This window comes from Syzygium oleosum, unplaced genomic scaffold (assembly GCF_021117445.2).
Source record: "Syzygium oleosum isolate NSW1041296 unplaced genomic scaffold, Sole_v2.1 Sole_v2.17, whole genome shotgun sequence".
NCBI classification, from domain to species: domain Eukaryota; kingdom Viridiplantae; phylum Streptophyta; class Magnoliopsida; order Myrtales; family Myrtaceae; genus Syzygium; species Syzygium oleosum.
This window is the reverse complement of record NW_026607501.1, coordinates 8,204,614-8,230,183: the sequence shown is the minus strand read 5'-3', so window position 1 is coordinate 8,230,183 and position 25,570 is coordinate 8,204,614. Positions and strand designations below refer to the sequence as shown.

Below are 25,570 nucleotides of genomic sequence, written 5' to 3'. Positions count from 1 at the left end.
CTAAATTTCCTACAGAAGACTGGAGATGGTGACAATTGAGTGTAGATGACCTGCGATGGAGGTAATCAGATCGATTAATAGCCTACTGGCTAATGTATGGAAGTCAGCATCTAATGAATATGAAATAAGAGCTAGCAGGGTTGACAAAGTAAAAAAGGCAAATCATTTGCAACAAGGCTAGTTCCACCTTTCCATAAGCTCCAAGAACAATTCAAGTGAAGTTCCGGTGCAAACGTTTCTCCCAACCACAAAAATTGTAGTTCCACCTTTGGAACACATACAGCTCCTAAACTTTAGTTATGCTGTTTCACTTTTCCTGAAGATTCTATCCCATGAATGCAAATCAATTTTTGCCAACACCCAGGGATAGTTATGTAAACCAGGGTAACAAGACAACATGCTAAAACTCGTGAGCGGCTTCATCACTGACTTGTGCTCACGAAAAGGCAACATGGAAATTGCGAATTGAAATCGTATTCTTTCTAGAGCTTCTGAGATTCCTATACCTGATACACCCCATGAATTGAACATGGTATATGCTAAACAAACTTGACTACCACATAAATTGATCTCCGTTGCTCCTTCTTGGATTATGTGAAGATTTGTTTGGACTATTATGCTTCATTTTGGATAATCTTTTCTTTCTGTATTTAATCTAACATTTGTCCATTATAAGACCCTGCAATGGATGGTAATCAGATAGATTAATAATCTACTGTCTCAGCATCTAGATGAATATGAATAAGGAGTTTAATTTAGCCCCATAGGCAGACAAAAAGGCAAAGTATTTCATTACGAGGTTAGTTGTGTAATGTGGAATATTGTCATCTGGATATATTATGTACTTGTAACTTGATTCCCGCATATCTTATACTTGCCGCAAAGAGGGTAAAATATTCTATTCCTCTCTTGTCAAAGTAAAAGCGATTCCGACTAAAAAAAAACTAAAAGCGACCTCTTTGTCGAACAAATGATCAACATAATTAATACACATTTTCAGCATATTCCTACCTATTAGAAAGAAGACAATGACGTTCAATTTACAAGGAAAGCTACATCCACAATCACAGATATAGTAAGATAAAAGCAGTGAAGGCAAAAGATAGATATCCATCCAGGCATATCTTTTGCACATGACAAATTCTACCAAAGTGAAACATTTCTTCAGTCGTTATCCATATAATATGTCCAAGAATAGCTGATACTAGGCAAATTTGGAAGCATATCTGTCTTCAAAGATTCGCGGTTTGAAATGAGCTTTATTTAGGGTTAGTTTAATCATCAACGGTGCTGAGCTGCGGAAGATCTATTGGTTCACACAAATATATAACCTAACCATGTCGCTGTCACCGATCTTTATTAATCTCTCCGAAGTAAAGACCAAATAATTGGTGGCGAAAATAGTTCTTTATTGTCCCTTTCCTTTCCCTGACTTGAGAAGACAAGTTGCTTAGCATAGCCGCCCTTGACCATTTTAAAAGGTGTTTTGAGCATCTGGAAATTCATTGTGGTTCTTTAATGTTCTTGTGGAGCTAGATCGATTAATTTCCTAGGATTGCTTCAAAAGATGAGCATCTTCATCAAATGATGTCTTTTAGTTGTCTGTACGATAAATATCTAGTAAAGACATGGGTTATCAAGCTATACAAACACTAGCTTTCTAGTTTTGATTCCTAGCTGAAACTGGAGCTCATAACAGCCACATGACAGAAAACTTGTGCTGCAACTTTTTATTGCCTCTTTGCCTTGGTGGAAGTCCATGAAACCGAAATGATACAAAGAAGTTCACTAAGAAAAATGAAAATATCACCCAAACAAAGAAAGCATCAATCTGTCACTAAGATCTTTAATTTGTTTCTCAAAAGTTTTTGAATAATTCAGGTTACAAGATCCAGTAACGGCAATTGCCACAAAGTCAAACCAGAAAACTTGTAGTAGCCATACAACACAATAAACATGCGAAGACAGAAGAAAGTCCGTGTTTTTACGGAGTGAATCAAGCGAACTTTCTTATTGGTAGTATGGGAACGTTATGTCAACCATTTATGGGGGTTGCTATCAGGCAAAGAGGACTCCTCTTGTGAGTCGTGAGGCCATAATCTTCTTCCATGTCAATATCTTCGACACTCATCCCTTCAGGCAGTTTCCAATTGAACCGATGAAGGAGATTTGCCATTGCAAGTTCAACTATCACGACACCGAAATGTATTCCGGGGCATCCCCGCCTGCCAGAACCAAATGGCAGAAGCTCATAGTTCTGTCCCTTAAAATCGATGGAGCTGTTCAAGAACCTCTCAGGCCTAAACTCTTCTGGGTTTTCCCAACATTTTGGGTCTGTGGATATCGCTGTCACGTTGATGAATACAGTCGTTCCTTTAGGAATTTCGTATCCCCTTATCTTGCAATCCTCGATTGTCGCTCTTGGAACTAGAAGAGGGAGCGGTGGATGGAGTCTTAGTGCCTCTTTGATGACTGATCTTAGGTAGGTGAGTCGTAGAAGGTCACTCTCTTCAACCTGTAACTTTCCCTTTGCTGCTTCTCGAACCTCTTCTTGTGCTTTTCTCATCATAGATGGATTGCGTATGAGTTCAGTCATTGTCCAGACTAGAGTGGCTGACGAGGTATCTGTACCTGCATTGAACATGTCCTGAAACAAAATCCCAGGCGATTAGTCCCAATCTTTTTCTTTTTTGATCTAGTTAGTAACAGAGACAAGGAAGTAAACAGAAGGAAACATATGCTGGACATATAGGGCAAAGAGGAACATACAGTTAATACGCCTTTTATCTGTTCACCTGTGAGGGCAATTACTTGATTTGGATCGCTTTGTAACCGAAGCAACACATCAACAAGATCTTCATGATCGGGTTTAGGCCTTTTAGGGTCTCGGTGCTCCTCGATCACTTCATCGTACAACTTGTCTAACTCCCTGAAATTCTTTTCGACCTTCGCCTTGAAGCCATTGAGCCTGTTAAACCAAGCTATCTGCGGAAACAGATCCGCAACACAAAAGCCCCCTAAGATGCTCTGTATCTCGCGGACCGTCTCGTGGAATTTGCTCTTTCCACCACCACCTTCAGCCTGCCATTTCTTACCAAAAGTCACTCGGCACACGACATTGTTAGCCAATAAAAGTGCCAATTCACCAATATTGACAGGACCTGGAGAAGAAGTGATTGTGTCAAGCATGAGCTTAACCTCTTCCTCCCTCACAGACTCAAACAACCGGACTCTCTTGCTACTCAGGAGTTCTAGTATCACTAATTTCCTGAGCTCTCTCCAGGATTCGCCATAGGCGCCAAAACTTACATCAGAACAATTATACGATAACTTCTTCACCGCATAAAAGACGGGTCTGCCAGAGAAAGCGCGGTCGTGGGCCTTGAATACTTCCCTCGCGACATCTTCGGATGAGATGACTAATGTGGGAACAGAGCCGAGCTGTAGAAACATGATCTGGCCATACTGTTTCGAGAGGCGCGTGAGCGATCGGTGAGGCAAGGAGCCGAGTTGGTGCAAATTTCCGACTATCGGCAACTTCCTAGGACCGGGAGGGAGATTCCTAGATGCTGGCGTCTTCTTCTTTGTGTCAATCAAAAAGACTAGTAACAGAGGTATCATAAGAGCGCATACGAGGGCCACAACAAGCTGAACACTCATGGCGTGATATCCTTGGAAAAAACGTCTGAAGAGGTTTCATTAAAGGTCTGGTGATTGACAAGTCTAAAGGAGATGGAAGTGGGGAGATTCACAGGCAAGAACTGGAAGATTCGGATGTGTCAACATTCTAATCACCGTAATAAAGACGAAGACTCTTTTGTTAGATCGAGGTTGAACTCATCTTTGTTAAAAAATTCAAGTCAATGAATTTTGCGCGAGTCGGGACATCCCAACCTTGGACTTTTTTCACCTAACACCTCACACATGGGCGTCTAACACTAGCTGGCCTACGACATAGGAGAAGGTGAAATTGGGGTTTCAACATGGCCGCCGGCTAATAGATAAGCATATGTTGACTGGATAGTATCGGCCGAAAATAAAGGTCGACACACATGAAGAATTAGTATAATATTGGGCCGTTTCTTCGAGCCATGGCGGTCGCGAGCAGATAAGTACCAAACGCATTGTTTAATTGGAACCAATTTCTCAAGTGAAGTTCTAAGTATGATTTCCTTTTTTTATTGCATTAATGATCGATTATACCAATGTCTCTATCGTGATATATTGATGTAGAAGGTGAATGGATCTTAACAATTGAATAAAAAGCTAGAGAAATCGAAAGAGAAATATAACGAGAAATAACAAAGGATACAAAGAATTTATGTGGTTCGATCCAACTACAAATAATTCACTAATTAATAAGATAATTATACGAGTACGATCGCTCGTACAATCAAGCATCTTCTCGTCCTAAAATTTCGATAGCCACATATTTAACAGTACGACAAAGAGAGTCTGTTCTTGTCGGATGCGCAGAACAAAGCATAAGACAGTAAAAGGACCAAGGGACCGCTCCAAAAACACAATCATTTCACTCTTTTATTCCTTTTATTGGTTTTGGCTTTGCTCTTACAGTCATCTCTTGTGAGAGTTCCTTCACCCTTTATGGTGCCAAAGACGAGGTGTCTCCATCATTGCTTTGTGGGTCCTCTTTAATAAATATCAAGTTCATTGCGCGAGAAGGGAATCGATGAAAATTTCCAAAAAATTATAAATTTATTATACTTTTGTTAATTTAGTCCGAAACTTTTTAATTGTGCCAATTAAATTTTAAACATTTTCATATTTTACAAATTGAATCCATTAGGCCAATTCTGGTCGAAATTCGCTAACATGGACGTTGGCCATTTTAAGAACATGATTGACAGCTAGTACTGACGTGGAGAATTTTTAATAATATTTTAATATATTTTTTTCAAATTTTTTATTTAAATTTTTATATTTCCCCTTTTATTTTCTTCTCTTTTCCTTCTTTACTTTTTCTTTTTTGTTTCTTTCCTCCTATTTTTTCTTCTTTTATCTTTTTTCAATCCATCAAAATTAATAAAAATTAGAAAGAAATATTAAAATATTATTAAAAATTATCCACGTCAGCACCGACAGAGCCACGTAGGACGGTCAGCGTCCACATTAGCTATTTCCCGCCAAAATTGATCGGATGGAATCAATCATATTTATGATTTAATTGGTAAAAGTGTAATAGATCTAGGACTTTTAAGAATGAATTGACAAAATTGGTTGAATGGACACAATGATTTTTCTCTTTTATTCCTTTTATTGGTTTTGGCTTTCCTCTTCTAGTCTTCTATTGGGAGAGTTGCTTCGCCCTTTATAGTGCCAAGGACAAGGTGTCTCCATTATTGCTTGTGTGCACTCTTCAGTAAATATCAAGTCCGTTGCGCATGAAGGGAATTGTGGTCTCCGCTGCACCTAGTGAAAAAGTATACCACCCCACTTGTCTTCAACAGCAAACAACAAATCTCTCCCACGATTTGTGGCTGAAGAACAAATCTCTCTCGTGCGACCAAAACTGAAATGAAACCCATGCGCAGCTTATGAGTGTCAAGAGAAATTAAGACACGCTTGTTGCTTTCTTTGGCTTCTTTCTTCTACGCATGAAGATAGACTCAACGTTGGAAGAAAAACCACATCGAAGACCTCACGTCGTCATATCTGACTGCTCATTACACTCACCCCACCATGCAAAACCCATCCTCACCCACCATGCATTGGATGCAGATAGGTTTTTCACTTCAGCATAAAAAAAATATTTTCCATAAGAAGATGTTGCACAAAACTGTCAACCAAGTCAATCACATATGTGAAAACGACACTGTGTCTCACGAGAAAATGCAAACTTTTTGGAGATTTTTGCAATGTGATTGTCCTCAAATCGGGGGTACCTAACATATTTTCGCACTTCTAATGGTTGAGTGGTGGAAGGAAGATGGCTGAGCATGTCGAAAGTGGCCCAAATAATTGGCGGGCTTGCCAAAATGAACCGAATTTGGGCCGACGACAGCACAAGAGCAGACCTGACAGAACCTGTTATCGACCCAACGCAGCATGGTCCCTGAATGATGCGGATAAGAACATGTTGTCGTTTGCTTCTCTCGAATAAACAAGAAAGAAAGTCGAAGAAAGCAATCTTCGTACCCCAAAACTGAAAAACGAAAGAGAGCATTCCAACGTCCCGTTACATTACATACTTCGCATCGTTATCCAAGGTGTTCCGCAATGGAAGCTCTGGGGCTTCCCTCTCTCAGCCCTCTCACGATTTCGCAGTCCACCACCTCCCGCAGAGTGCAAACTGCGAAGAGCTCGTGGACGAGGACGCATTCTCTCGGATTGAGTTCAACTTTCGGGATTCGCCATAAAGTTCAGTAATTTGCTTATCCTTCTCGTTTGCACGAAAATGGGATCGATTTGCTTTTCTTGGTTCTTGTCATTTTTGTTGGTGGGTCGAAGTATTATCCTTTTCTGATAGCATTGTCCTGTTCTTGCTTTCGTTTCTTTAATGTGGATGCATAACTTGACTTTGGGCCTATCGTCTCGCTTGTTTCGACTCTCTTATTGCCTTTTTTCTGGTTGTGTGTTTTTGCTCTCAGAAGCGGAGTGTTATCAGAATGATAGCTGACACGGATGACTATGACTTGAGGCAAATGAAGGATCTGGCTGCTGCCCGAAAGAGATGGGACTCTCTGGTACTTCACACATCTATCCATTGGAAAATTGCTAAGTTCTGCAATTTCGGACTTTGAAGTTTGTAGCTTGTTTCATATTTCGGAAGTCGTCGAATAGCTTGCTTTCAGTACAGTCCAGTTACATCTGGAGACAAAATTCACGGGGAGGTTGAGAATCAAACTGGCTGTTTTAATATCTAGTTGCTTTTAGGGCCCTCATGTTGTAGTTGTTTTTAATTGATGCTATATGAATGCCGTTTCCTGTTTCATTTTCTAAATATGAAATGAGATAATCTAAAGCCCCTAGGTTTTGAACCAAAAACTGATTTTTAGGCTATTCATGTCTGTGCAAGCATTATGAATTAGACATTCCTTAACATGCGTTTCGGGATCAAATGTCAAACCTTTTCGATCATAATCAGTACTTTAGGGCCAAATCAGCACTCTTATTATATCACATTTGTCTTATGCTGACTGAAACACTGTACATCACCCGGTACGCAGCTGTCGCTTCCTCAGCTGATGTAGGTAACTTTCAGGATATGTGCCTCAGGCTCTGCTTTTTCTGGAATCTTTACAGATTAGGGAACAAAAGGTTAAATGTCTGACCCCAAGGGAAGCTGGATATGCAATACAACTCTCAGATAAGACCCTATTAGATGTTCGCCCTTCTGTGGAACGCAACAAGGCAAGCGCTCGTTTGCTCAATTTTTTCCTTCCAATTTCTCTGTTGAGCCCTGAGAATAACTCCGCCTTAGGAGAATTTAATGCAAGCTGGTAAATTGGCATTATTCCTCAGTCAACTCTTGCTAAATATCAAATGTGCATTATGTTGTTTGGCCAAATAAAATGCTTCTACCTTGTCATCTTGTGGATTCTACCATATTATATTGTATTTTACTGTTCTGATGATTATCTCCTGCTGTGGGATTTGGCATGTCGTTTGCCACCTGACTTGTGGCGGTATTCGTTACTGTCAACAGAGTTTTATTTATTTATTTTGTATGTGGAGGTTGTCTTATTAATCGTTCTTCCTCATCAAAGATTGAAATATTCTTGTTATTTTGTTTCTCTGCTGCTTAAGGCTTGGGTCAAAGGATCAACTTGGATTCCCATATTTGATGACAATAGTGGATTTGATCCCGGGACTCTTTCTAGGAAGACGACGAACTTTGTGATGGGTACTATCTTTTGCTTTACTTGCTTCTTAGAGAGGTGACTGGTTTTGGCAAAGCCATACTTTTCAGTTATGATCTAGCACTTGTACATTGGAAGAAATCCTATTTGGGATATTAGAATGTGATAAAATTAGTCTTCTTTCTACCATATGATCTGCTAGAAATGAAAGATATTGGTGTTGCTGGACTGTGATGCTTTAGGCATGATTGGTGTTTACAGGTTGTGATGTCATGTAACTTAGTAGAGAAGGGCCATTGGCAGTTATGACCAATTTCTCCATGTATTTGTAGGTGGTTGGTGGAGTGGTGCACCTACACTGTCCTATAAGAAGTTCGTTCTGAAAATACACGCTGTCATTCTTTTTCCCTAATTACATGCAACAGTATATAGATTATTTACTCTTCAACAGGCGGTTCTTACCAAGTATCGAGGAAAAATTCCCAAAAGATTCTGATCTTATTGTTGCATGCCAGAAAGGTTTGAGGTAAGAATTTTTGCTTAAAATTGTCCAATTTTAATTGGGTGGCTTTGGTTTCTTATTTTTTGCTCACGTGCCTTTGTTGGAGAAACCAATTTTACGTGATTTCATTCTCCACTATTCACAATGAATGCCACTTCGCTCTAGAATGATTAACTGTCCATCACGAGCTTCTAGCTTTTCTCATGAGAAGCTGACCTTTTGAGTGATGTGGCAAAGTTGGAACCATTTTGTTTTCTGGCAGAGCAGCGAAATTCCTGGACAACTAAATAAGACGCTTCCCAGTTGCTTTAGCATCAGAAGCATGATCATAACAAGCATCTAAGTGTGTCGTGGTTTCCCAATCTTGGAATTGTAACAATTAAGGGCTAGTAGAAAATAATGTGTTTGCATCGTTAATGCAATTGTAAGGATATTCAGGCTAGGATCTTTGTTTGCACACATTTGTTCTTGGATATAGGCTTGCTTTTATGTCTATTGACAATTAATCGTACTATGGCTTATCATCATTTCTTTTGCTTTTCTCTTCTTTTTCCCAGATCGTTAGCTGCTTGCGAGCTCCTATACAATGCTGGTTATAGAAATCTTTTCTGGGTTCAAGGTGGCCTAGAGGCTTCTGAAGAAGAGGTAAACATCTTCTATGATTTGTCATCCATGATTAGAGTTGATGAGCTAGTTGTGATGGTGGGTGCGACCATTGTTGAGCAGGATCTCCCCAGAGAGGGCCCCCAGCCTCTTAAATTTGCTGGAATTGGTGGTGTTTCGGAATTTCTGGGGTAAATATCTCATTATTTGAGCCCTTTTTCTTCAGATGCGCATAACTGTTTTGTAGTTCCTACTTTATTTTCTAATTTTCTTGACAATAATACAACCGGAGTATGGAAAGATATGCATTCAGAGACTCTGTCTGTGCATTCTATTATGCTTTCTAGAACCTACAATATGCCATGCTATGATAGAAGATTGGTTGAGGACATTCTGCCGGAGTTTGAAATTTGCAGATACGGATAATTAGAGATCATGTGGTTGGATGGTGGAAAACATCATGAGGTTGTGCATTCATGCAGCTTGAGTTAACCTGATCTGTATGGGCACAAATCAGTTGACTGGGTGGGACCACCTGTTCAGTTTTAGGTGATAAATATAAGGCCAAATGACAAAATAAATCCCACCTTTTTCAAAGTTTTTCGATCTTATCCCAACGTCTCTGAGAAAGATTGTTCCATTAGATTCCTTCCCAAATGTATATGCAACTTATATCAACAATTTCTAATTTACTATAAATTTCTCAATTATTTTTGTACATAAACAATAAAATACTAGGTTATTCCTAAAAAAAATAATGGCCTTAGTGGGAATCTTGCGAATACATAAAAAGGTAAAAAAGGTTATTATATAGTTTTGTGATGGAACCTTATCTTGGAATAGATATGATATGAGTTCAAAAGGTGATAAAATATTTTGATAACCTAAAAAGTTAGGATAAAATTGAAAAATGGAGAAGATGTGAGGATTTTTATACAGTCTTGCCTAAATATAGCCTATCTTTCTGTCATACAAACAATACTGCTCAGATAGAGACCATGCGGTGTGTGCACATAGCACCCAGGAAATACGGTCCCAACTCCCATGTTCAAAGAATCCTAAACTTTTCCATACTTGTAACTTAGCAAATGATTTCTTTGGATGGGTTTCATGGACTTTGTGATATATTTGATGATCAAGATCTTTTTTAATAGGGAAAAAACCACCAAAAACCTCAAGTTATGTCCACCGTGACAAGTATACCCTAAAGTTTTTTCTGTGACACAAAAAATCCCTAACTTGTATTTGTGTGGTGCATTTACCCTCTGTCAAGATTCCGCCAATGAACATTGTTAAAAATATGCCTATATGGATACAGGAAAGCGAATGGTTTTGACATGGTGTCTACGTTGCTTAAGTAAAATAAAAACAACGTTTTGGCTGAAAAATATCCGACAAAACATTGACGGAGGGTAAATGTGTCAAATAGGTACAAGTTTTGGGTTTTTTGTCATAATAAAATTTTTTTGGGTAAATGTGTCAAAAGGGGCATACTTTGGAATTTTTGATATCACAAAAAAAAAGTTCAGGGTAAATATGTTACAGTGTATATAGTTTGGGGTTTTTGGTGGTTTTTTCCCTTTTTAAAAAATGACAAGCTTCAAGATGAAGTAAATTAGTTTTTTCCTTTTTCTTGTGAAGTTATCCTTGGAAGTATAATTATCATTAAGTAAACTGCAAAAGAACTTGGTAGCAGACATTTCTTTTACTATACTGGACATTCATATATTTTTCTGCTCTTCCCCATTCTCAGTTGGACGGACCAACAAAGAGGAGCAGCTGCCAAAGAGGGTTGGGCTTATCGATTAGTATTTTCCGCTCGTCTGGTGATTCTTCTATTTGATAGATTTGTGAAAAGTCCCCTCACGGTCTATTATGAGTCTCACATTGGCTTGATAGATTAATTTCTGGGTGTTGGCCAAAAAGAACTAATTTCTGGTTGCTACATTCTGGTATAGGTTGGGCTCTTTCTTGTTGCCGACGCCTTATTCCTCGGTGCACAACAACTTGGTCATTATCTTCAGGAGCTGAGAACCCACTAATAATATTTGCCAAGTTACTGTTGAAGTACCTTAAGATCTCAGTTTTGGACCCTGAGATAAAGACTTTGAGTTTTCCCAGCATAATGGTGGAAGTAGATAGAATGACAATAAAGCCACTTCCTTTTCTTTTGTAATCCTTCGCATCTATGCAAGGTAATGTAGCTTGTAGCTGTCAATTTAGGCTTTGTTTTTGGCTAGTTGATTGGCATAGACTAGCTGGATTGTAAATTATCCGAGCACTTTTGGTGAGAGAAGCAGTATTTCATCAAAGAAATTTTGTTGAGCTCTTGCTGAGTTGGACAATTGTGGGACAATTTGTATGTAGTAGGTGTGGGACAACTGTGCCTGCAATGATTAATGCGGCAATGCCTCCATATGTTTTGTTTTCTCATATACTTTATCTACCCTTTTCTTTCTCCATTGCCACAGTTCTCACATAATGCTATCTCGAATAGCGAAGGGAGCTTTTATTTGGCATATAATCGCATGAGCAGTATACTATTTGGGACAACATTTGTTCTAAGTGAGGCATACGCTCATAAAACCCGTTAGTTTGAGAATAACATCAAGTGTGTTCTGCATTCTTTACATCCCACTTGACGGGGCTAGACCTGATATATATAGGTTTGACTACTAATCTGCTCATTCATGTTTTGGAGAAAAGATCTTGGTAGCAAGAATAAGTTTGGTTATACTGTGCATTTTGATGCCAAAGCATGTCTGGTCGCACTTTGATGCTGAAATGTAAATCTTCAGACTGGATATCATAGTAGAGCCCGATTATAAGCTTCATATTTGAAATGGAGTTATATGTGTGTGTATGTATGTGCTGATTTCAGAAACTAGCTTGTCCTCGGCTTAAATGCTCGAGATTATGTATTTGCAGACCAAGTACATGACATATTATTAACTATAGAACACAGATAGCATCCAGCTGCTTCTCCTTTCTCAGGCTTCTATAACAAGCAAAAGGTGATTGATTACTAGGTTGGAGAGAAGATTTTTTGCCAGCTTTTTTGCTTGTCTCTACTGTTGTCTAGGAGAAGCGGGGTTTCGCTATGACCATGAGGTTGGCGATTCTGTGCATTGTTATGCCAAAAACTTCGGTCATATCCAAATCCTTGGGCTGGGTCTCATGAGGAAGCTCCCAATCGAAACTGTGAAGAAGTTGAGCTAAAGCAAGCTCAACACTGGCATTTCCAAATGCAATAGCCGGGCAGCTCCTTCTACCTGCACCGAAGGGTATCAGCTGAAAATCCTGCCCTTTGAAGTCTATGTTGCTATTTTCATCAAGGAACCTTTCTGGTAGAAATGATTCTGGATCGACCCAGGATTCTGGGTCCCGCCCAATTGACCAAGCATTGACGAAGAAACGGGTTTTTGCTGGGATGGAGTACCCATCAATAGTTACGTCCTCCATGGATTCTCTGGGGACTAACACTGGAGCAGGAGGGTGCAGCCGGAATATCTCCTTAATGACAGCCTTCAAGTATTGCAGTTGAGGTAGGTCAGTTTCTTGCACGTATTTTCTCTCTCCAACGACACTTCGTACTTCAGCTTGTGCTCTTCCCATGGCTTTTCGATTGATGACAAGCTCTGTCATTCCCCAATCAAGGGTTATGAACGTTGTATCAGTTCCTGCTGCAAACATATCCTGCAAAATCCATATGCTACATATGAGAGGTTTCTTCATGCTAAGGGATCTGCTTGGCTATACAGATCTATTGATATGATAAAATACAGAACCAGAGGGAAGAATGATTCACAAACCAGGATGATGGCTTTAACATTGTCCCTGGTGAGAGGCATGTCACCATAACCATTCTTCTGTATATCAAGTAAAACATCCACAAGATACTTGTGCAACTCCGTAGCTTTATTTTCTTTTTGATGATCTCTCAGTATCTCGTCGAAAAGATTATCAAAGCGCCGAAAAGTGTGCTGAAGTCTGGACTTCATCCCAGTCAGGCTATGGATGAATTCCATGGAAGGAAAGAAATCTCCTATGCTGAATCCTCCGAGCAACTCCTGATACTCCTCCAGCATCTTTTGAAACCCATGCCTGTCGTAGTCCCCTCCTCCCGAAAAATCCCTCCCAAAAGCTATCCGACAAAGAACATCATTTGCATATAAACCAAGCAGTTTGGTTAGATTTGTGGTGCCTGGATAAGACTCTGTAATCCGGTCAACTAAACGAGCAACTTCTTCTATCCTGACATGACTGTATGACTGAACTCGTTTTGCGCTAAGCAGTTCAAGTATGCAGATTTTTCTTATATGCCTCCAATAAGCACCGTAGGGGGAGAAGACCACATCAGTGCAGTCATAGAACAAGTGCTTGGCGGAGAAGATCTGAGGACGGCTCGAAAGTGCGAGGTCGTGAGTTTTCATTACCTCCTTCGCCATTCTAGCTGAGGAAACAACTACAGTTGGGATTTCACCAAGCTGTAAGAAGATGATCGGGCCGTATGTTCTCGCAAGGTGGTGGAGAGATATGTGGGGCAATTTGCCTAGCTGATGGAGATTGCCGAGGATCGGTAACTTGGGAGGGCTTGGTGGGAGGTTGTGCTTTCCTTTCCTAGACTTGTTCTTTAAGAGAACTGTAATCACTGCAGCTATCACCAAGGTTGACAGAAACAGATGCTGAAGGAGAGCCATTGCCATTCCACGAGAAATTTGCGCAGTATGTGATGTTGCAACTGCGGTTTCGTTTGATCTTGTATACAATCTGTCTTCTTATAACATTGGACTTGTAGAAACCATCTCAGTTTGCTGAAATTTTTTTCGGTTTAGTCAATATAAGCCAAGTTAGCAGACGTCACCCTTTCTTTCTGTACTTACGTGATGCCATTTGTAATGGTTCAAGACATCAACCCTAGTTGCAAGTTGGCGAATGTTCCCTTATCTTATACCCTTAGCATTGCCTTGGTGTATGTTCCTGTATCTTATCCCCTTAGCATTGCCTCAGGATAATCATCTTGGGAGGGGTTATGATAGAATACTACCAGGATAAGGATGAAAAGAGCAAGAAATACGAATGCTGTTGCGACACAAGCTGCCAAACTACCTAGCAATCACTCATTTATTGTGTTGGAGAAATGATTTGATATACAAGTAGATCAACACAATACATAAGAAATTCTCCAATTCCTTTGTTGTCTGTCATACTGGTCTCACAACTGTTGGACTGTTGCATGGAAAACTGGTTTGTGGTCCTCTTTTTCTAGATCAACATGTGATCCCACTGTCGGGTCTATCGTCGGAAGCCCCATGCCTTCGAAAAATCTCATTGGTCGAGGACTTGTCAGGCTTGAGAAAGTTCGCGTTTGATAGAGATCTGCCGAGTAATTAGGTCCTTAAAAGACTTTTCTTGATGTGTCATATGATGGGAACCCAACAGATGACCTATTTCTGAAAGATTATTCTTAAGTAGCTTTTAGTTTTTACGGAGAATTTGACAGCAACTAATGATGAAAGTAGGTTGAAGTTCCAATTAACCCATCTATGCAAAATGCGAAAAGTGCATCTGGAAATTCGTTGATTATTGGGTCTCGGATAGCGATGCTGGATTGCGGAAACGTGATTTTGATACCAGTGTAAGTTTGTGATTTGATGTGTATGTATGTGGTGTATATTTGGCAGAGGAATGACAAAGGGACAAGGTATATAAGTTCAAGATTTCGTGGGACATGGATAGTTTGTTTCGTTTAACAAAATAATTGTACGAGTGATGGGGGAGTGGTGGAGGAGCATTACAAAGGGATATGAGCTCCCCACACGGTGGAGGATTACTCCCCACCCACCTCCACGATCAATCCAATCTCCATTCATAGAGCGCATCCACCGCCTTAGAATATTTTTACCACGATTCCTAACTGCCGCAGAAAAATTATCAAAATAGTCATATATATATATATATATATTGTGTTTATGCCAATTCAGTTCTAAACCTTTTTTTTTGTCCAAGTTCTAAACCTTTCAATTTGGCTAATTTAGTCCGAAACCTTTTGATAATTTGCCAATCAGTGCGAAATCCTTCAATTATGCCAATTTAGTCCTAAACCTTTTGACGATTTGCCAATTTAGTCCTTTCGGTCAATTTTGGCTCGAAAACGCTAACATGGCGGCCTAATCAGCACTGGCCGTCCTACGTGGCACGATCAACGCTGACGTATTGCATATTTGTAAACTTTTTTTTGAATTTTTTTTATCTTTTATTCTTTTTTTCTTCTTTTCTTCTCTTTTTTTTTTCCTTTTTTTTTTCCAACTTTTGGCCAGTGAGGGCGCAGAAGTCGCCGGCCACAAGCGAGGGCCGGCAACCCTCGATTGGTCTGGACAAGGGTGTTGCGACCCTCATTGGTCATAGGCAAGGGCCGCGACGCCCTCACCATCATGAGGACATTGCGGCCGTTGTCGGTCAAGAGTTGGAAAAGAAAAGAATAAAGAATAAAAATTTAGAAAAATGGAAAAATAAATGTCCATGTCAGCGTTTTCCAGGCAAAATTGATCGAAATGACTAAATTGACAAGTCGCCAAAAGGGTTAGGACTCAATTGACATAATTGAAAGGTTTAAGACTCAATTGAAAAATCATCAAAATGTTTAGGACTGAATTGGCATAATTGAATATTTAGGACATAATTGGCACAATTGAAAGGTTTATTATAGAATTGTTACAATTTAAAGGTTTAGGATTGAATTGACACAAGTGTAATTGGTGTAGGACTTTTTTGGTAATTTCGCCCAAACTAAGCTAGAACCATAAACTTTTCCTCCCTCCCAAAACTAAATTTTCTGTAGAATTAGAGTTCTTTAGCATTCAACATATATTTTTGCATTCTACACTATTCTAAAAATTGGATCACAAATTTCAACAAAACCTAACTTTCCTAACCATAAGTCTCCTTTGTCCAACTATCCAATCCTAAGAACTTAAGCTGATTTGCCTTCCTATCTTGTCGTTGGACTTCTCTTGATCACATTGTCGACTTTAGCTATAAAAAAACTTAAAACAATAGCTGTCCCCATAAATTTGGGAGAGAATTACAAAAAATGTTCTACACCTATTACAATTGTGTCAGTTCAGTCTTAAACATTTTAATTATGCCCATTGAGTCATAAATCTTTTCATGTTTTGCCAATTAAATCGCTGACATGGACGATGGCCATCCTATGTCCGGGGAAAAAAAGAAAAAAACAAGGCAAAGAAAAGAAAAAATTATAAAGAAATTCAAAATATTATTAAAATATTATTAAAAATGTCCACGTTAACGTCGGCTGTGCCACGTAGGACGGGCGGTGTCTACGTCAGTGATTTCCAGCTAAAATTGGACGGATGGACTCAATTGGCAAAATATGAAAAAGTTTAGGACTCAATCGATACAATTAAAAAGGTTTAGTTTTGAATTTGCACAACTTCATTAGGTTTTTAGGATTTTTTTGGTAATTTTTCCTGAATTTGGTCGGTCATTCAAAGTATCGATCCATCGTATCAACTCTTCAGTGTGATCGACAAGGTTGAGTTGAAATCCCATGCTCATGCTTGTATAAATGTTGTGGAATAAGAAAAAGTGGCAGAGGCCATTATTTTCCCCCGCAACTAGTCTAGAAAGTGTCTCGGCACCTTCCCCAGGTACCACCCGTTTAGTAGATTGTTCATGATACCCGTCGCTGATGATCTTTTGGACGCATTGTCCAGGGTTTTCATCCGTCTTCTTCTCATTGTAATCCCGTGGTGGCCCTCTATCTCTGTCAAGGTTTCTTTGTCATGCTATTGACATTGTTGGCATGCGCCCTTGTGTCGATTTCTGCAGCATCTATGGCTCTGAATGTCGACCCCGGCTGATTTTTCTCGTTGGACCTCTAGAAATTGTATCACCGATGTCGGACCACATAATGCTTATGTAGAACCTATATCAGAAACATTGCAATGTCAAGAATTGGGAAAAACGTGTTGGAGTGTGGTTCATACTCTCCATTAATAGGAAAGCACAGAGTTTCGCCAGAGGACTTTTATAATTTGGGCATATTTTATTGGCATTTTGGGTTTCCATGAATAGCCACTGAGTATATATAATATTTTTCTCTTGTAATAGAATATTGTAACAGAGAGGTGCGAAGTGCTAATTATGATGGAATCATCTGCTGGATGTAGCCTTAGTTTAATGGTGAATCAGAAAAAAATCTCGTGTCTTGATTTTTCTTTCTCGACTTTACTCTCAATTTTATTGTGTTTGTGCTCTCAATCCTAACAAAACGGGAAGAAGGAATTGATTAAGTGAAACCAAAGGAGCTGTGGTGGAGTAATGTAAAGAAGGTGAATAAGAAGAGGAGTAAAAAAATAAACAGAGTGAATCCAAATGGTATCGAGATGACGCTCGGCATAATTTCCATCTTTCTATTTTACGGTTCTATTTAGGAGTTCTTGGGGGGTTGCTATGGTCCTCTAGATGACCAATCTCCTCATTGTTGAGGTGGCTAGCAAGGATCACCTAGAGGGGGGATGAACAAGTGATTTAAATAATTCTTGATCAATTTAAAGCGGAAATAAAAAATCAAGAACAAAGTTTGAATAACGTTCAAATTTAAAACAGTTTTTGATAACAATTGTGCAAGGTGTGCAATATAATACATAAAAAGAGTTTTAAGGGATGGGAAAATCTACACACAAGAAGTATAGTGGTTCGGCTTAGATCAAGCCTACGTCTACTCTTATTGGTTGGATTCCACTAGATGATTAATCAAGAGATTACAACTGTGAGTGATAATCCTCAGTGACTATCTCATTCAATCATTCTTTTCAGTCTCAGGTTCAAATTACACTTTAAAGCTCATGAAAGCCAAATATATAGATTGAAGATCGCTCAGACTTTGGAATTCTAAATTCTGAACCTCATCTCTTACTTCTACTCATCGGCACTTGGTCTCCTTTTATACTCCTTCACTTCCAATCTAGCCGATGGACAATCTCTAGAGGATCGTCTTCCAATTTACCCGTTGGACAGAACTGTATCAAGAAGATTGAGTAGCCGTTGAGGGACAAAATCTGAATCTCTATTGAATCTAGTCGCCCATACAACCAAAGTCTTGATTTCCATAAGTAGAGCTTCTCCGTTTAGAAAATAACTTGCCTCGAGATTGATTGCTAATCAATTACGATGTTTTGCATATTAAACCGTTGCAAAACAATCTTCAAGATTGAGTCAATTAATTTATTATATATGTGAAATCCGAACCAGATCACTAACCGTTATTTACATTTTGATCTTGTGTCACGTTCTGAACTTTTAGTATAAAATCGGAAGTTCTTCATCTGCAGTATAAAGTTCGAACTTCTTATGCTTGAAGTGACTTCACAATCTGATCACGAACAAGATCAATATTGCTATATGTTTTTCTTCCAAGAATAACTTCCTGAATCAAAATACTTCAAGGCATTTATCAGACTTATAAAACACATATGGATAGTTTGTTAACTTCAAAATCTATTAAGAGGTTTTCCCTATAATCTCCCCCTTTTTGATGGTGACAAAACTTTCCATGCAAATATATAAATTTTGGGATAATTTTGAGAAATATGATCAAACATATAATTTAGCAGATATTCAAAATATTCAGATCAAAGTGATTTGATATGAAATTTTTATATTCTGTTTATGAATAAAATAAGGTACAGGATATGATTTGCATTGCATCAGTGCAAAATTTGCACCGTAAAATATGTACACCAAAATCTATCTCCTTTTCTTTGTGCTTGCATATAACATATCATATCATATCATATATCTGCACATTTCTCCCCCGTTTTGTTAGCATCACAAAAAGATATATGCATAAAAATCCATAGATTTCATAATGATCCAAAACAACCATTACAATATATGGAATTATAATCACAACTCAATATTATGCATCAAGTAAATATAATTAACCAGTAAGCACATATGCATATATATATATATATATATATATATATATATATATATTCTCTCCCCCTTTTTATCATAATCAAAAAACAATATAAATGGAAAGGGTATCACGTAGAGAATATAAATTCAACTCATCTTCACATGCTATCTTCAAAATATATTTGGCATGAAACACAATTTTAATAAACATCATCTTTCGCGAACATAACGTATATTGAATATAGCTCATGATCTATAGAATCAAATATCAAATACATCGGTAAATATATATCAAGTAACACGGATGTTGAAGAAAAATTTCACCACCTTTTTTGTCATAATAAAACGATAATATAAATAAGAGATTTGTATATGACAAAAAGTAAGGGAAATATTAGATATACTAACCCAGATTATGTAGAACTTAGCAAGTTCTAACATACATTACCTTTTCTTCCATAGTAATCAAGAGTGGGCAGAAATTTAATTGACCCTCATACTTGATTTATGCTCCCCTCAATTTGATACCATTTTGAGATGATTCTCCCCCTTTCTTTTGCATTTTTCCACTTATTGCTCCTCATACCTTTTTGGTTTTTCACCTCCTATCATCAAGACAGCTTTTGCGAATAGCTTTCATTGTGGCTTGTGCACGTTGAACATAATATTTCCTTTATTTTTCTTGTAGCAACAACATCCACAACATTGCTTTTTGAATTTTGAGAAAGAAATTTATTTTCTCTTTAAGCAAGCTCGTTTCGAATTCAATATGCATAAACTCAACAAACTTTTTGCACAAATTTGCGGATAAAAATATAATATCTCACGCAATATATGCCCTTTCTTAGACTAAATTGAATAGCAATTATAATAATAACAACATATTTAAATCAGAAGCTACTCAAACTTTCATACGAAAACACATTAAGGGCTTACTCAATATATTTTGAGATGCCTTCGAGAATTTGTGAGAATTTTGTGCAAAGAGGAAATTTTCCGTTCTTCGAAAATAGTGTAGAATCTTTCTCCAATATTCGGAACAAATTTTCCAAACTTCATATGGAAAGATTCCTTTACAACCTGCAATTTCTTGTGGAAGAGATAATAATCTTTGCAAAATATAGAGAATGTCATGTACATACCTTCCTCCGATTGGCAGATAAAACTTTGCCAATTATAAGATATCTTCTAAGACTATAGCAAGTGTATGCAATACTGTCGTGTACAACCACCTACATCTGTATGGACTAGTTTTGCTGGCTTCTTAGCTCTCCATGCACCTCCAGAAGGGAAATATTGCCTTTGTTGTTTTCCAATGAGGAAGCCTCCACAAACCTCTGAAATTTCTGAAAAGGCCGGAAAATCTCTCATCATATTTTTCTAATGGAGAAATTTTAGCCCATCAATGTTAAATTGGCTAAATCTTTGATGCCATAACCATGAATCATCAATTTGAGCTTTCATAGCGATGTCACTGACATATTTACATCGAATTGGAAAATTCTTCTCTCCATCTTAACATGGGCAACAATATTTTTATATTTTTCATAAATTATACAAGTATCTCCTTTAAAGTATAGAGAGTACCTATTTTGTATCATTTGGCCCACACTGAATAGATTTTGGGCAAGACCGGGGACGAGATTTACGTTGTGAATAAATTTTGGGCCTTTATTTGTTTCAATGTCGATAGTGCCTTTTCATTTCACATCTACCAATGCGCCATTGCCCAATTTTACTTGGGTTTTCATGATATATCAATATTGGTGAATACAGATTCATCCCTTGTCATATGAGTGCTACACCCACTATCAATATACCCCATATTATTTGTCTTATCATTTGCCGCTTGGCCTGCGTAGACTATATTGTCTTCACTTTCTTTTTCTTCAATATAGTTGGCTCGACAATTTGTTTTAGAGCTACAATAATTTCTATGTGGCCATATCTTTTACAAAAGCGGCATTGTCATTTATTTCTAAACCAACACTCTTTCTACAAATGATTAGTTTTCTTGCAAATACCATAAGGTGGATATTTTTTCCTTTTGAGTAGTTTCTCCTCCTCTTTTGTTTTTCCATGAGCTCCTTCCACCGTTTTTATATTGATGAGACTATATTTTGTTTTAGATTGAAAGGCACTTTCAACTGAATCTTCATCTTGTGCCATCAATCTTGTCTCATGTGCTTCTGGAGAGCCAATTAATTCACTTACTGACAGGGTTGTTAAATCCTTAGTTCCTTCTATAGTTGTGACAATAGGATTGTATTTTCCAGTAAGTAACACCAGTATTGTAACATCCACGATTCTGGCTGTGAGGAATGGCTATGGAACTGGTGTGACAATAGTGGGAGAAATCGGCCATGAACCTATCCAAGGATCGGTCATGGACTGATTGACCCGATCGAAAGGGTAACCAAGTGATCAGCCCTGGCCTGATTGAAGGATCGGCCCTGGAATGATCAAGGGATCGGTAATGAATCAATCCAATGATCACACAAGTGACCCAAGCTATCCAGCCATGGATCGGCTTCTCGACCATAAGGGTTGGTCGTGGGACGGTCACGTACCACCATGGATCAATGGACGATCATGGATCGATCCCGCGCGGTCCTATTCCGATCGTAGGTGATTCCGTACAGTCATGTACCGACCGCAGATGACCATGGATCGATCCGTGTGATCATGTGTTGGTCACGGAACGATCGATCCCACGCGACCACATGACAATCAAGAGTCGGCCACGGACCAAGTATGCTTGGCCATGGACCGGTCATGGATTGGCCATGGGCCACTTGGACGGGTCACGGACCGGTCGTGGATCGGTCGCGAATTGGTTCGGCGACCTTGCCGAATAGGCCACGCTTTGTGCCAGGCCACGAGCCAGCCATGTGCTCGGACTTGGACCCTATTGTAAGGCCAAAAGCTAGCACAGGCGCCGACCATGTGCCCGGCTAGCCTGTGAGCGCTGCGGACAGGCCGCAAGCCAGGTCAGGTCTAGGCCATGCGCCCAGTGTGCTTGGCCTGCTACCCGGCCTTACGCCCGGCCATGTGCCTAATCAGGCCAAGGATACTGCGGACGGGCCGCAAGCCAGGTCAGGCAAGAGCCATGCACCCGGTCTACCCGGCCCTGCGCCCGGCCAGTGCAAGCCACGGTGCCCACGCCATGGGCCATCGACTTAGCCAACCAAAACAAGTTTGGCCATGACCCGCCACTTCCGATGGTGACTCGGCTACGAACCTCGGTTTAGTAGGCATGGTCGATCGTGGATGGACATGAGAAACTCATACTCGACCAAGTTAGCACTTCCAATGGTCTCATTCCCATGTTTAGCTTGTTCCTTGGAAATGGACAAAAGAGAAGACTCTAGAAGGAAAGGCTTATCTTGGAGAGCAAGTAATGGACAAGAACAAATTCAAAGCTAATGATTGCACCAAATCTAGGCATTAAATGAGGGAGGGTGAGTCACAAGGCTTAGGTGTCTTCTACATCATTTCACCTCATTAAATACAAGATGATTCAAGCCTTAGGTGACCCAATATGAATAGGGCAAGTGTCTTCCTAAAGCCTAGGAATGCCATTTAATCCCTTAGGCTTGCCATCTCCTCAATCTAGAGTGCCACTTCAAGAGTTCTTATTGGTCCAATTGGAAGAGCAATGATGAGAGGTTTGCCTGTAAATAGAGGCATTTACCCCTCATTCCTCAAGACACAACTTCCTCTCCCTCTCTCCCTCACGCCCTCATCCTCACCACCGCCCTCTCTCCTCTTTCGATCGCTTGTTCTCTCCCTTTGCCCGTCTCTCTAGGCCGTGCCCCGCACCCTTGCCCTTTCCGTGCCGCATCGCTCGCCTCACCACTAGGCAACTACCGGCCACCACCCCCGGAGGGTTGTAAGTAAACCTGCTAAACCTTGGTTAGGATTAGGATGTTGTGCTACGTTAGTTGAATGAGTTGTGTTCTTGTTGTGCTTGTGTGGTTACCGTTGTTAATGAATGTTTGATATGGCTTGTCCTTGTATATATATATTTGTATGGTTTGCTCATGCATTTGGCATCATGCGTGAAAGCACGCCCCGGGCCATAAATGGGTCTTGCTTGGTTCGGATCGGCGTCGAGGCGTGTCAGAACGAACCTAGCTTGATGGGTCGATATTGAGGTGTATCGATCCAAGCCTTGCTTGGTGTAGGTCGGTGCCATGATCGGTCGGTTCGGATCACGAACTTGATTCTGTGCCTAGCATGATGTAGGGTTTTAAAGGTTATATTGCATGACATACACCTCGTGCGAAGCACGCCTTCGGGCTTATGGCTAAAGAAATGAAGATAAATTGGTTGTGTGATGTTTATTTGCATGGTCACACGAGGAAAAAATATAGCCGTCACTCTTGAATTAGGGGATGTTGTCCAATTAAGTTAGGATGAATAGCCGTCACCCTTGGATTAGAAGACGTTGCCCAATTAAGTTCGTATGAATAGCCGTCACCCTTGGATTATGGGACGTTGCCTGATTAAGTTCGGATGGTTAGCCATCACCCTTGGATTATGGGACGTTGCTCGGAGAATTCCGGAAAAATCGTACCAACGGTTGAAATAATTAATGAAACCCCTCTTGTGCATGTTTGTTGTTTGAGTAGAAAGGTAAGTTGAGCTCGTTTCATGCACACAGATAAGTGTGGTTGGAGCATCTTTGCTATTGATCTGCTATTGACATTGATGTGGTTATGTGCATGTGCTTTATTCGACAGCGAGGCATCCTCCTATCCGAAGTTTAGTTAGTTTACTTACTAAGTTGAGACTCACCCCTTATTTTTACAGACTTGTAGGTATGGCTACGCCGCCTCCAGTTCGTCACGGACTCCCTGTAGATATGCATGTGTCTGTGACTAATATTGTAGATGTAGAAGCAGAAACCACGTACCGTAAGTGTACCACTACTATCTGGGTGCATGAGGACGCTGACAATCTAGTTCTCCACCATTACGAGGCCTGGTTCATCTGGTTCGATGGAGACTTCGTCGGCCCTATCCGCGGGTCTAATGGGCTGTCAAGACCCACGATCGACTGAACCGTGGTGGATCCCTGGAGTACTAGCCCAACCAATGGGGACACCGTTTTTGGTAATATAGCCCGCTAAAGGAGCTAAGGTTACCGTGGCTTTTGACGTATGAAAAAGGGATTAACCCGTAGGAAAAGGGCTTGTAAAATATAAAGTTACGACGTATCAAAGTAGTAATGTGTTTGTAAATGGTTATTTTTCCTGGCTGCGTATTGTTGCTATTGTCCGGATGTTGATTGAATGTACGCTTATGCTCTTAATGAAAAGATAAAAGAAACCAGACGGTGACGAGCCTGGGACGTTATGAAAATAACCCCTGCCGCTAGAGACCTTGGAGATGGAGTCGAGGTCATCACAAGTATTTTTTCTACAACCCTTTGATCAGTGATTTCATCTCCATAGGCTCGCATTTGATTAATTAGTTCTTTTAATTTTCCACAACATTCTTGAACGGTCTCATAAATTTTCAATTTAAAATTCTCAAATTCTCTACTTGGAGTTTGATGTCGAATATTGCGTACCTTAACCGGGCCTTGGAATTCTTCTTGCAATATCTCCCATGCATTCTTCGCTGTCATTTCTCCAATTATTCTCAGAAATACCGTTACCGAGAGCACTTGCTGAATAACACATAATGCCATTGCTTCCTTTTGTAGCAGAGTCGCATAACTTTTTCCACGATGTCCCATAAATGGCCATCAAGAAAGTAGTCATTTTAATGCTCTAATAGTCATAGTTATTCCCATTGAAAATAGGAATGGGAAATGAGGATGAGGAAGCATTGGTGTTAACACTAATAATTAATTAAGTTGTCGACAGTAAAAATAAAATTAGGGAATATACAAAACGACAGTGATAAATACATAAGGATCATTGATGAGAGGTGACATAGGTAGCAGACAGCTGGCAATCACTAAAATGTCCTAGTGGGAAGTTTGAGAATTTGAAAATTGAAAAAACTGGAATCGTAAAAGAAATAGTTGCCGCCCAAATATTCGTACTGTGGATTATCAATGAAAATTGCTATGAGAAGACCAGGCCATCGAAGCTATCGATAAGAAAAGGAACACGTGCTTTTATGCATGATCAGTAGTGGCTACTTGATAGGAAGAGACAGATGTTGAGACAGGAACAAGATCGATGACGGTTGCCATACATGGAAGGAGAGATGTCAGAATAAAGACGAGATCGATGACAGTTATCTCATGGAGAAGGACATGTGTCAAGACAAAGAAAAGATCGATGACGGTTACCATACATATGTCAAAGCAAAGACGAGGTCAAGCAGCGGTTACTTAAGAAAATTGAAAGATATCATAAAGATGACGAAAAAGATAAGATCGATGGCAGTTAATGGACAGATGTCATAAAGACAAACGGTGAAGATGAGATCAACGCCGATTATTAGATATAATCTGACTTATGGCATTAAAGGACGGTTATCTTGGTCACAATATAAATACCATCCGATAGCCAAAAAAACCGCCCCCCCTCCTCCCCCCCCCCCCAACACACAATCAAAATGCTATCTTTCAATTATCTTTACTTTCCTACACTGTACTTTTAGTTTCCTTAGCTATAGTCATCTATGTTTTCAACACATTAGTTCTGTAGCATGGTATCGATAGAGTTCGAATGTAA

At 39.6% G+C, this 25,570-nt stretch overlaps 3 protein-coding genes across 5 annotated transcripts; 1 reads left to right on the top strand and 2 right to left on the bottom strand.

The window, feature by feature from the left end:
• Nucleotides 1-1,819: 1,819 nt before the first annotated feature.
• LOC115678795 (cytochrome P450 71A9-like) lies at nucleotides 1,820-3,812 on the bottom strand. The gene is made up of 2 exons (XM_030602232.2): nucleotides 2,770-3,812; nucleotides 1,820-2,647 (listed from the first exon to the last, which is right to left on the bottom strand). Exons 1-2 carry the CDS (start codon nucleotides 3,658-3,660, stop codon nucleotides 2,036-2,038), a joined length of 1,503 nt encoding a protein of 500 aa, XP_030458092.2. The 5' UTR covers nucleotides 3,661-3,812; the 3' UTR covers nucleotides 1,820-2,035.
• A 2,277-nt stretch (nucleotides 3,813-6,089) lies between these two features.
• On the top strand, nucleotides 6,090-11,358 carry LOC115678801 (rhodanese-like domain-containing protein 11, chloroplastic). Of its 3 annotated transcripts, none has more exons than XM_056319093.1 (10): nucleotides 6,098-6,378; nucleotides 6,609-6,704; nucleotides 7,237-7,371; nucleotides 7,768-7,864; nucleotides 8,153-8,192; nucleotides 8,272-8,346; nucleotides 8,880-8,967; nucleotides 9,049-9,116; nucleotides 10,679-10,751; nucleotides 10,884-11,358. In XM_056319093.1, the coding sequence occupies exons 1-10, from the start codon at nucleotides 6,238-6,240 to the stop codon at nucleotides 10,965-10,967; spliced, it is 897 nt and encodes a 298-aa protein (XP_056175068.1). In that variant the 5' UTR covers nucleotides 6,098-6,237; the 3' UTR covers nucleotides 10,968-11,358. The 3 variants fall into 3 exon arrangements, with proteins under 3 accessions (XP_056175069.1, XP_056175068.1, XP_030458103.2); XM_030602243.2 differs by having other exon boundaries at nucleotides 6,105-6,378; nucleotides 7,264-7,371; XM_056319094.1 differs by lacking the exon at nucleotides 10,679-10,751 and having other exon boundaries at nucleotides 6,090-6,378.
• Nucleotides 11,359-11,822: 464 nt separating this feature from the next.
• LOC115678794 (cytochrome P450 71AP13-like) lies at nucleotides 11,823-13,791 on the bottom strand. The gene is made up of 2 exons (XM_030602231.2): nucleotides 12,738-13,791; nucleotides 11,823-12,621 (listed from the first exon to the last, which is right to left on the bottom strand). Exons 1-2 carry the CDS (start codon nucleotides 13,629-13,631, stop codon nucleotides 12,004-12,006), a joined length of 1,512 nt encoding a protein of 503 aa, XP_030458091.2. The 5' UTR covers nucleotides 13,632-13,791; the 3' UTR covers nucleotides 11,823-12,003.
• Nucleotides 13,792-25,570: the final 11,779 nt, after the last annotated feature.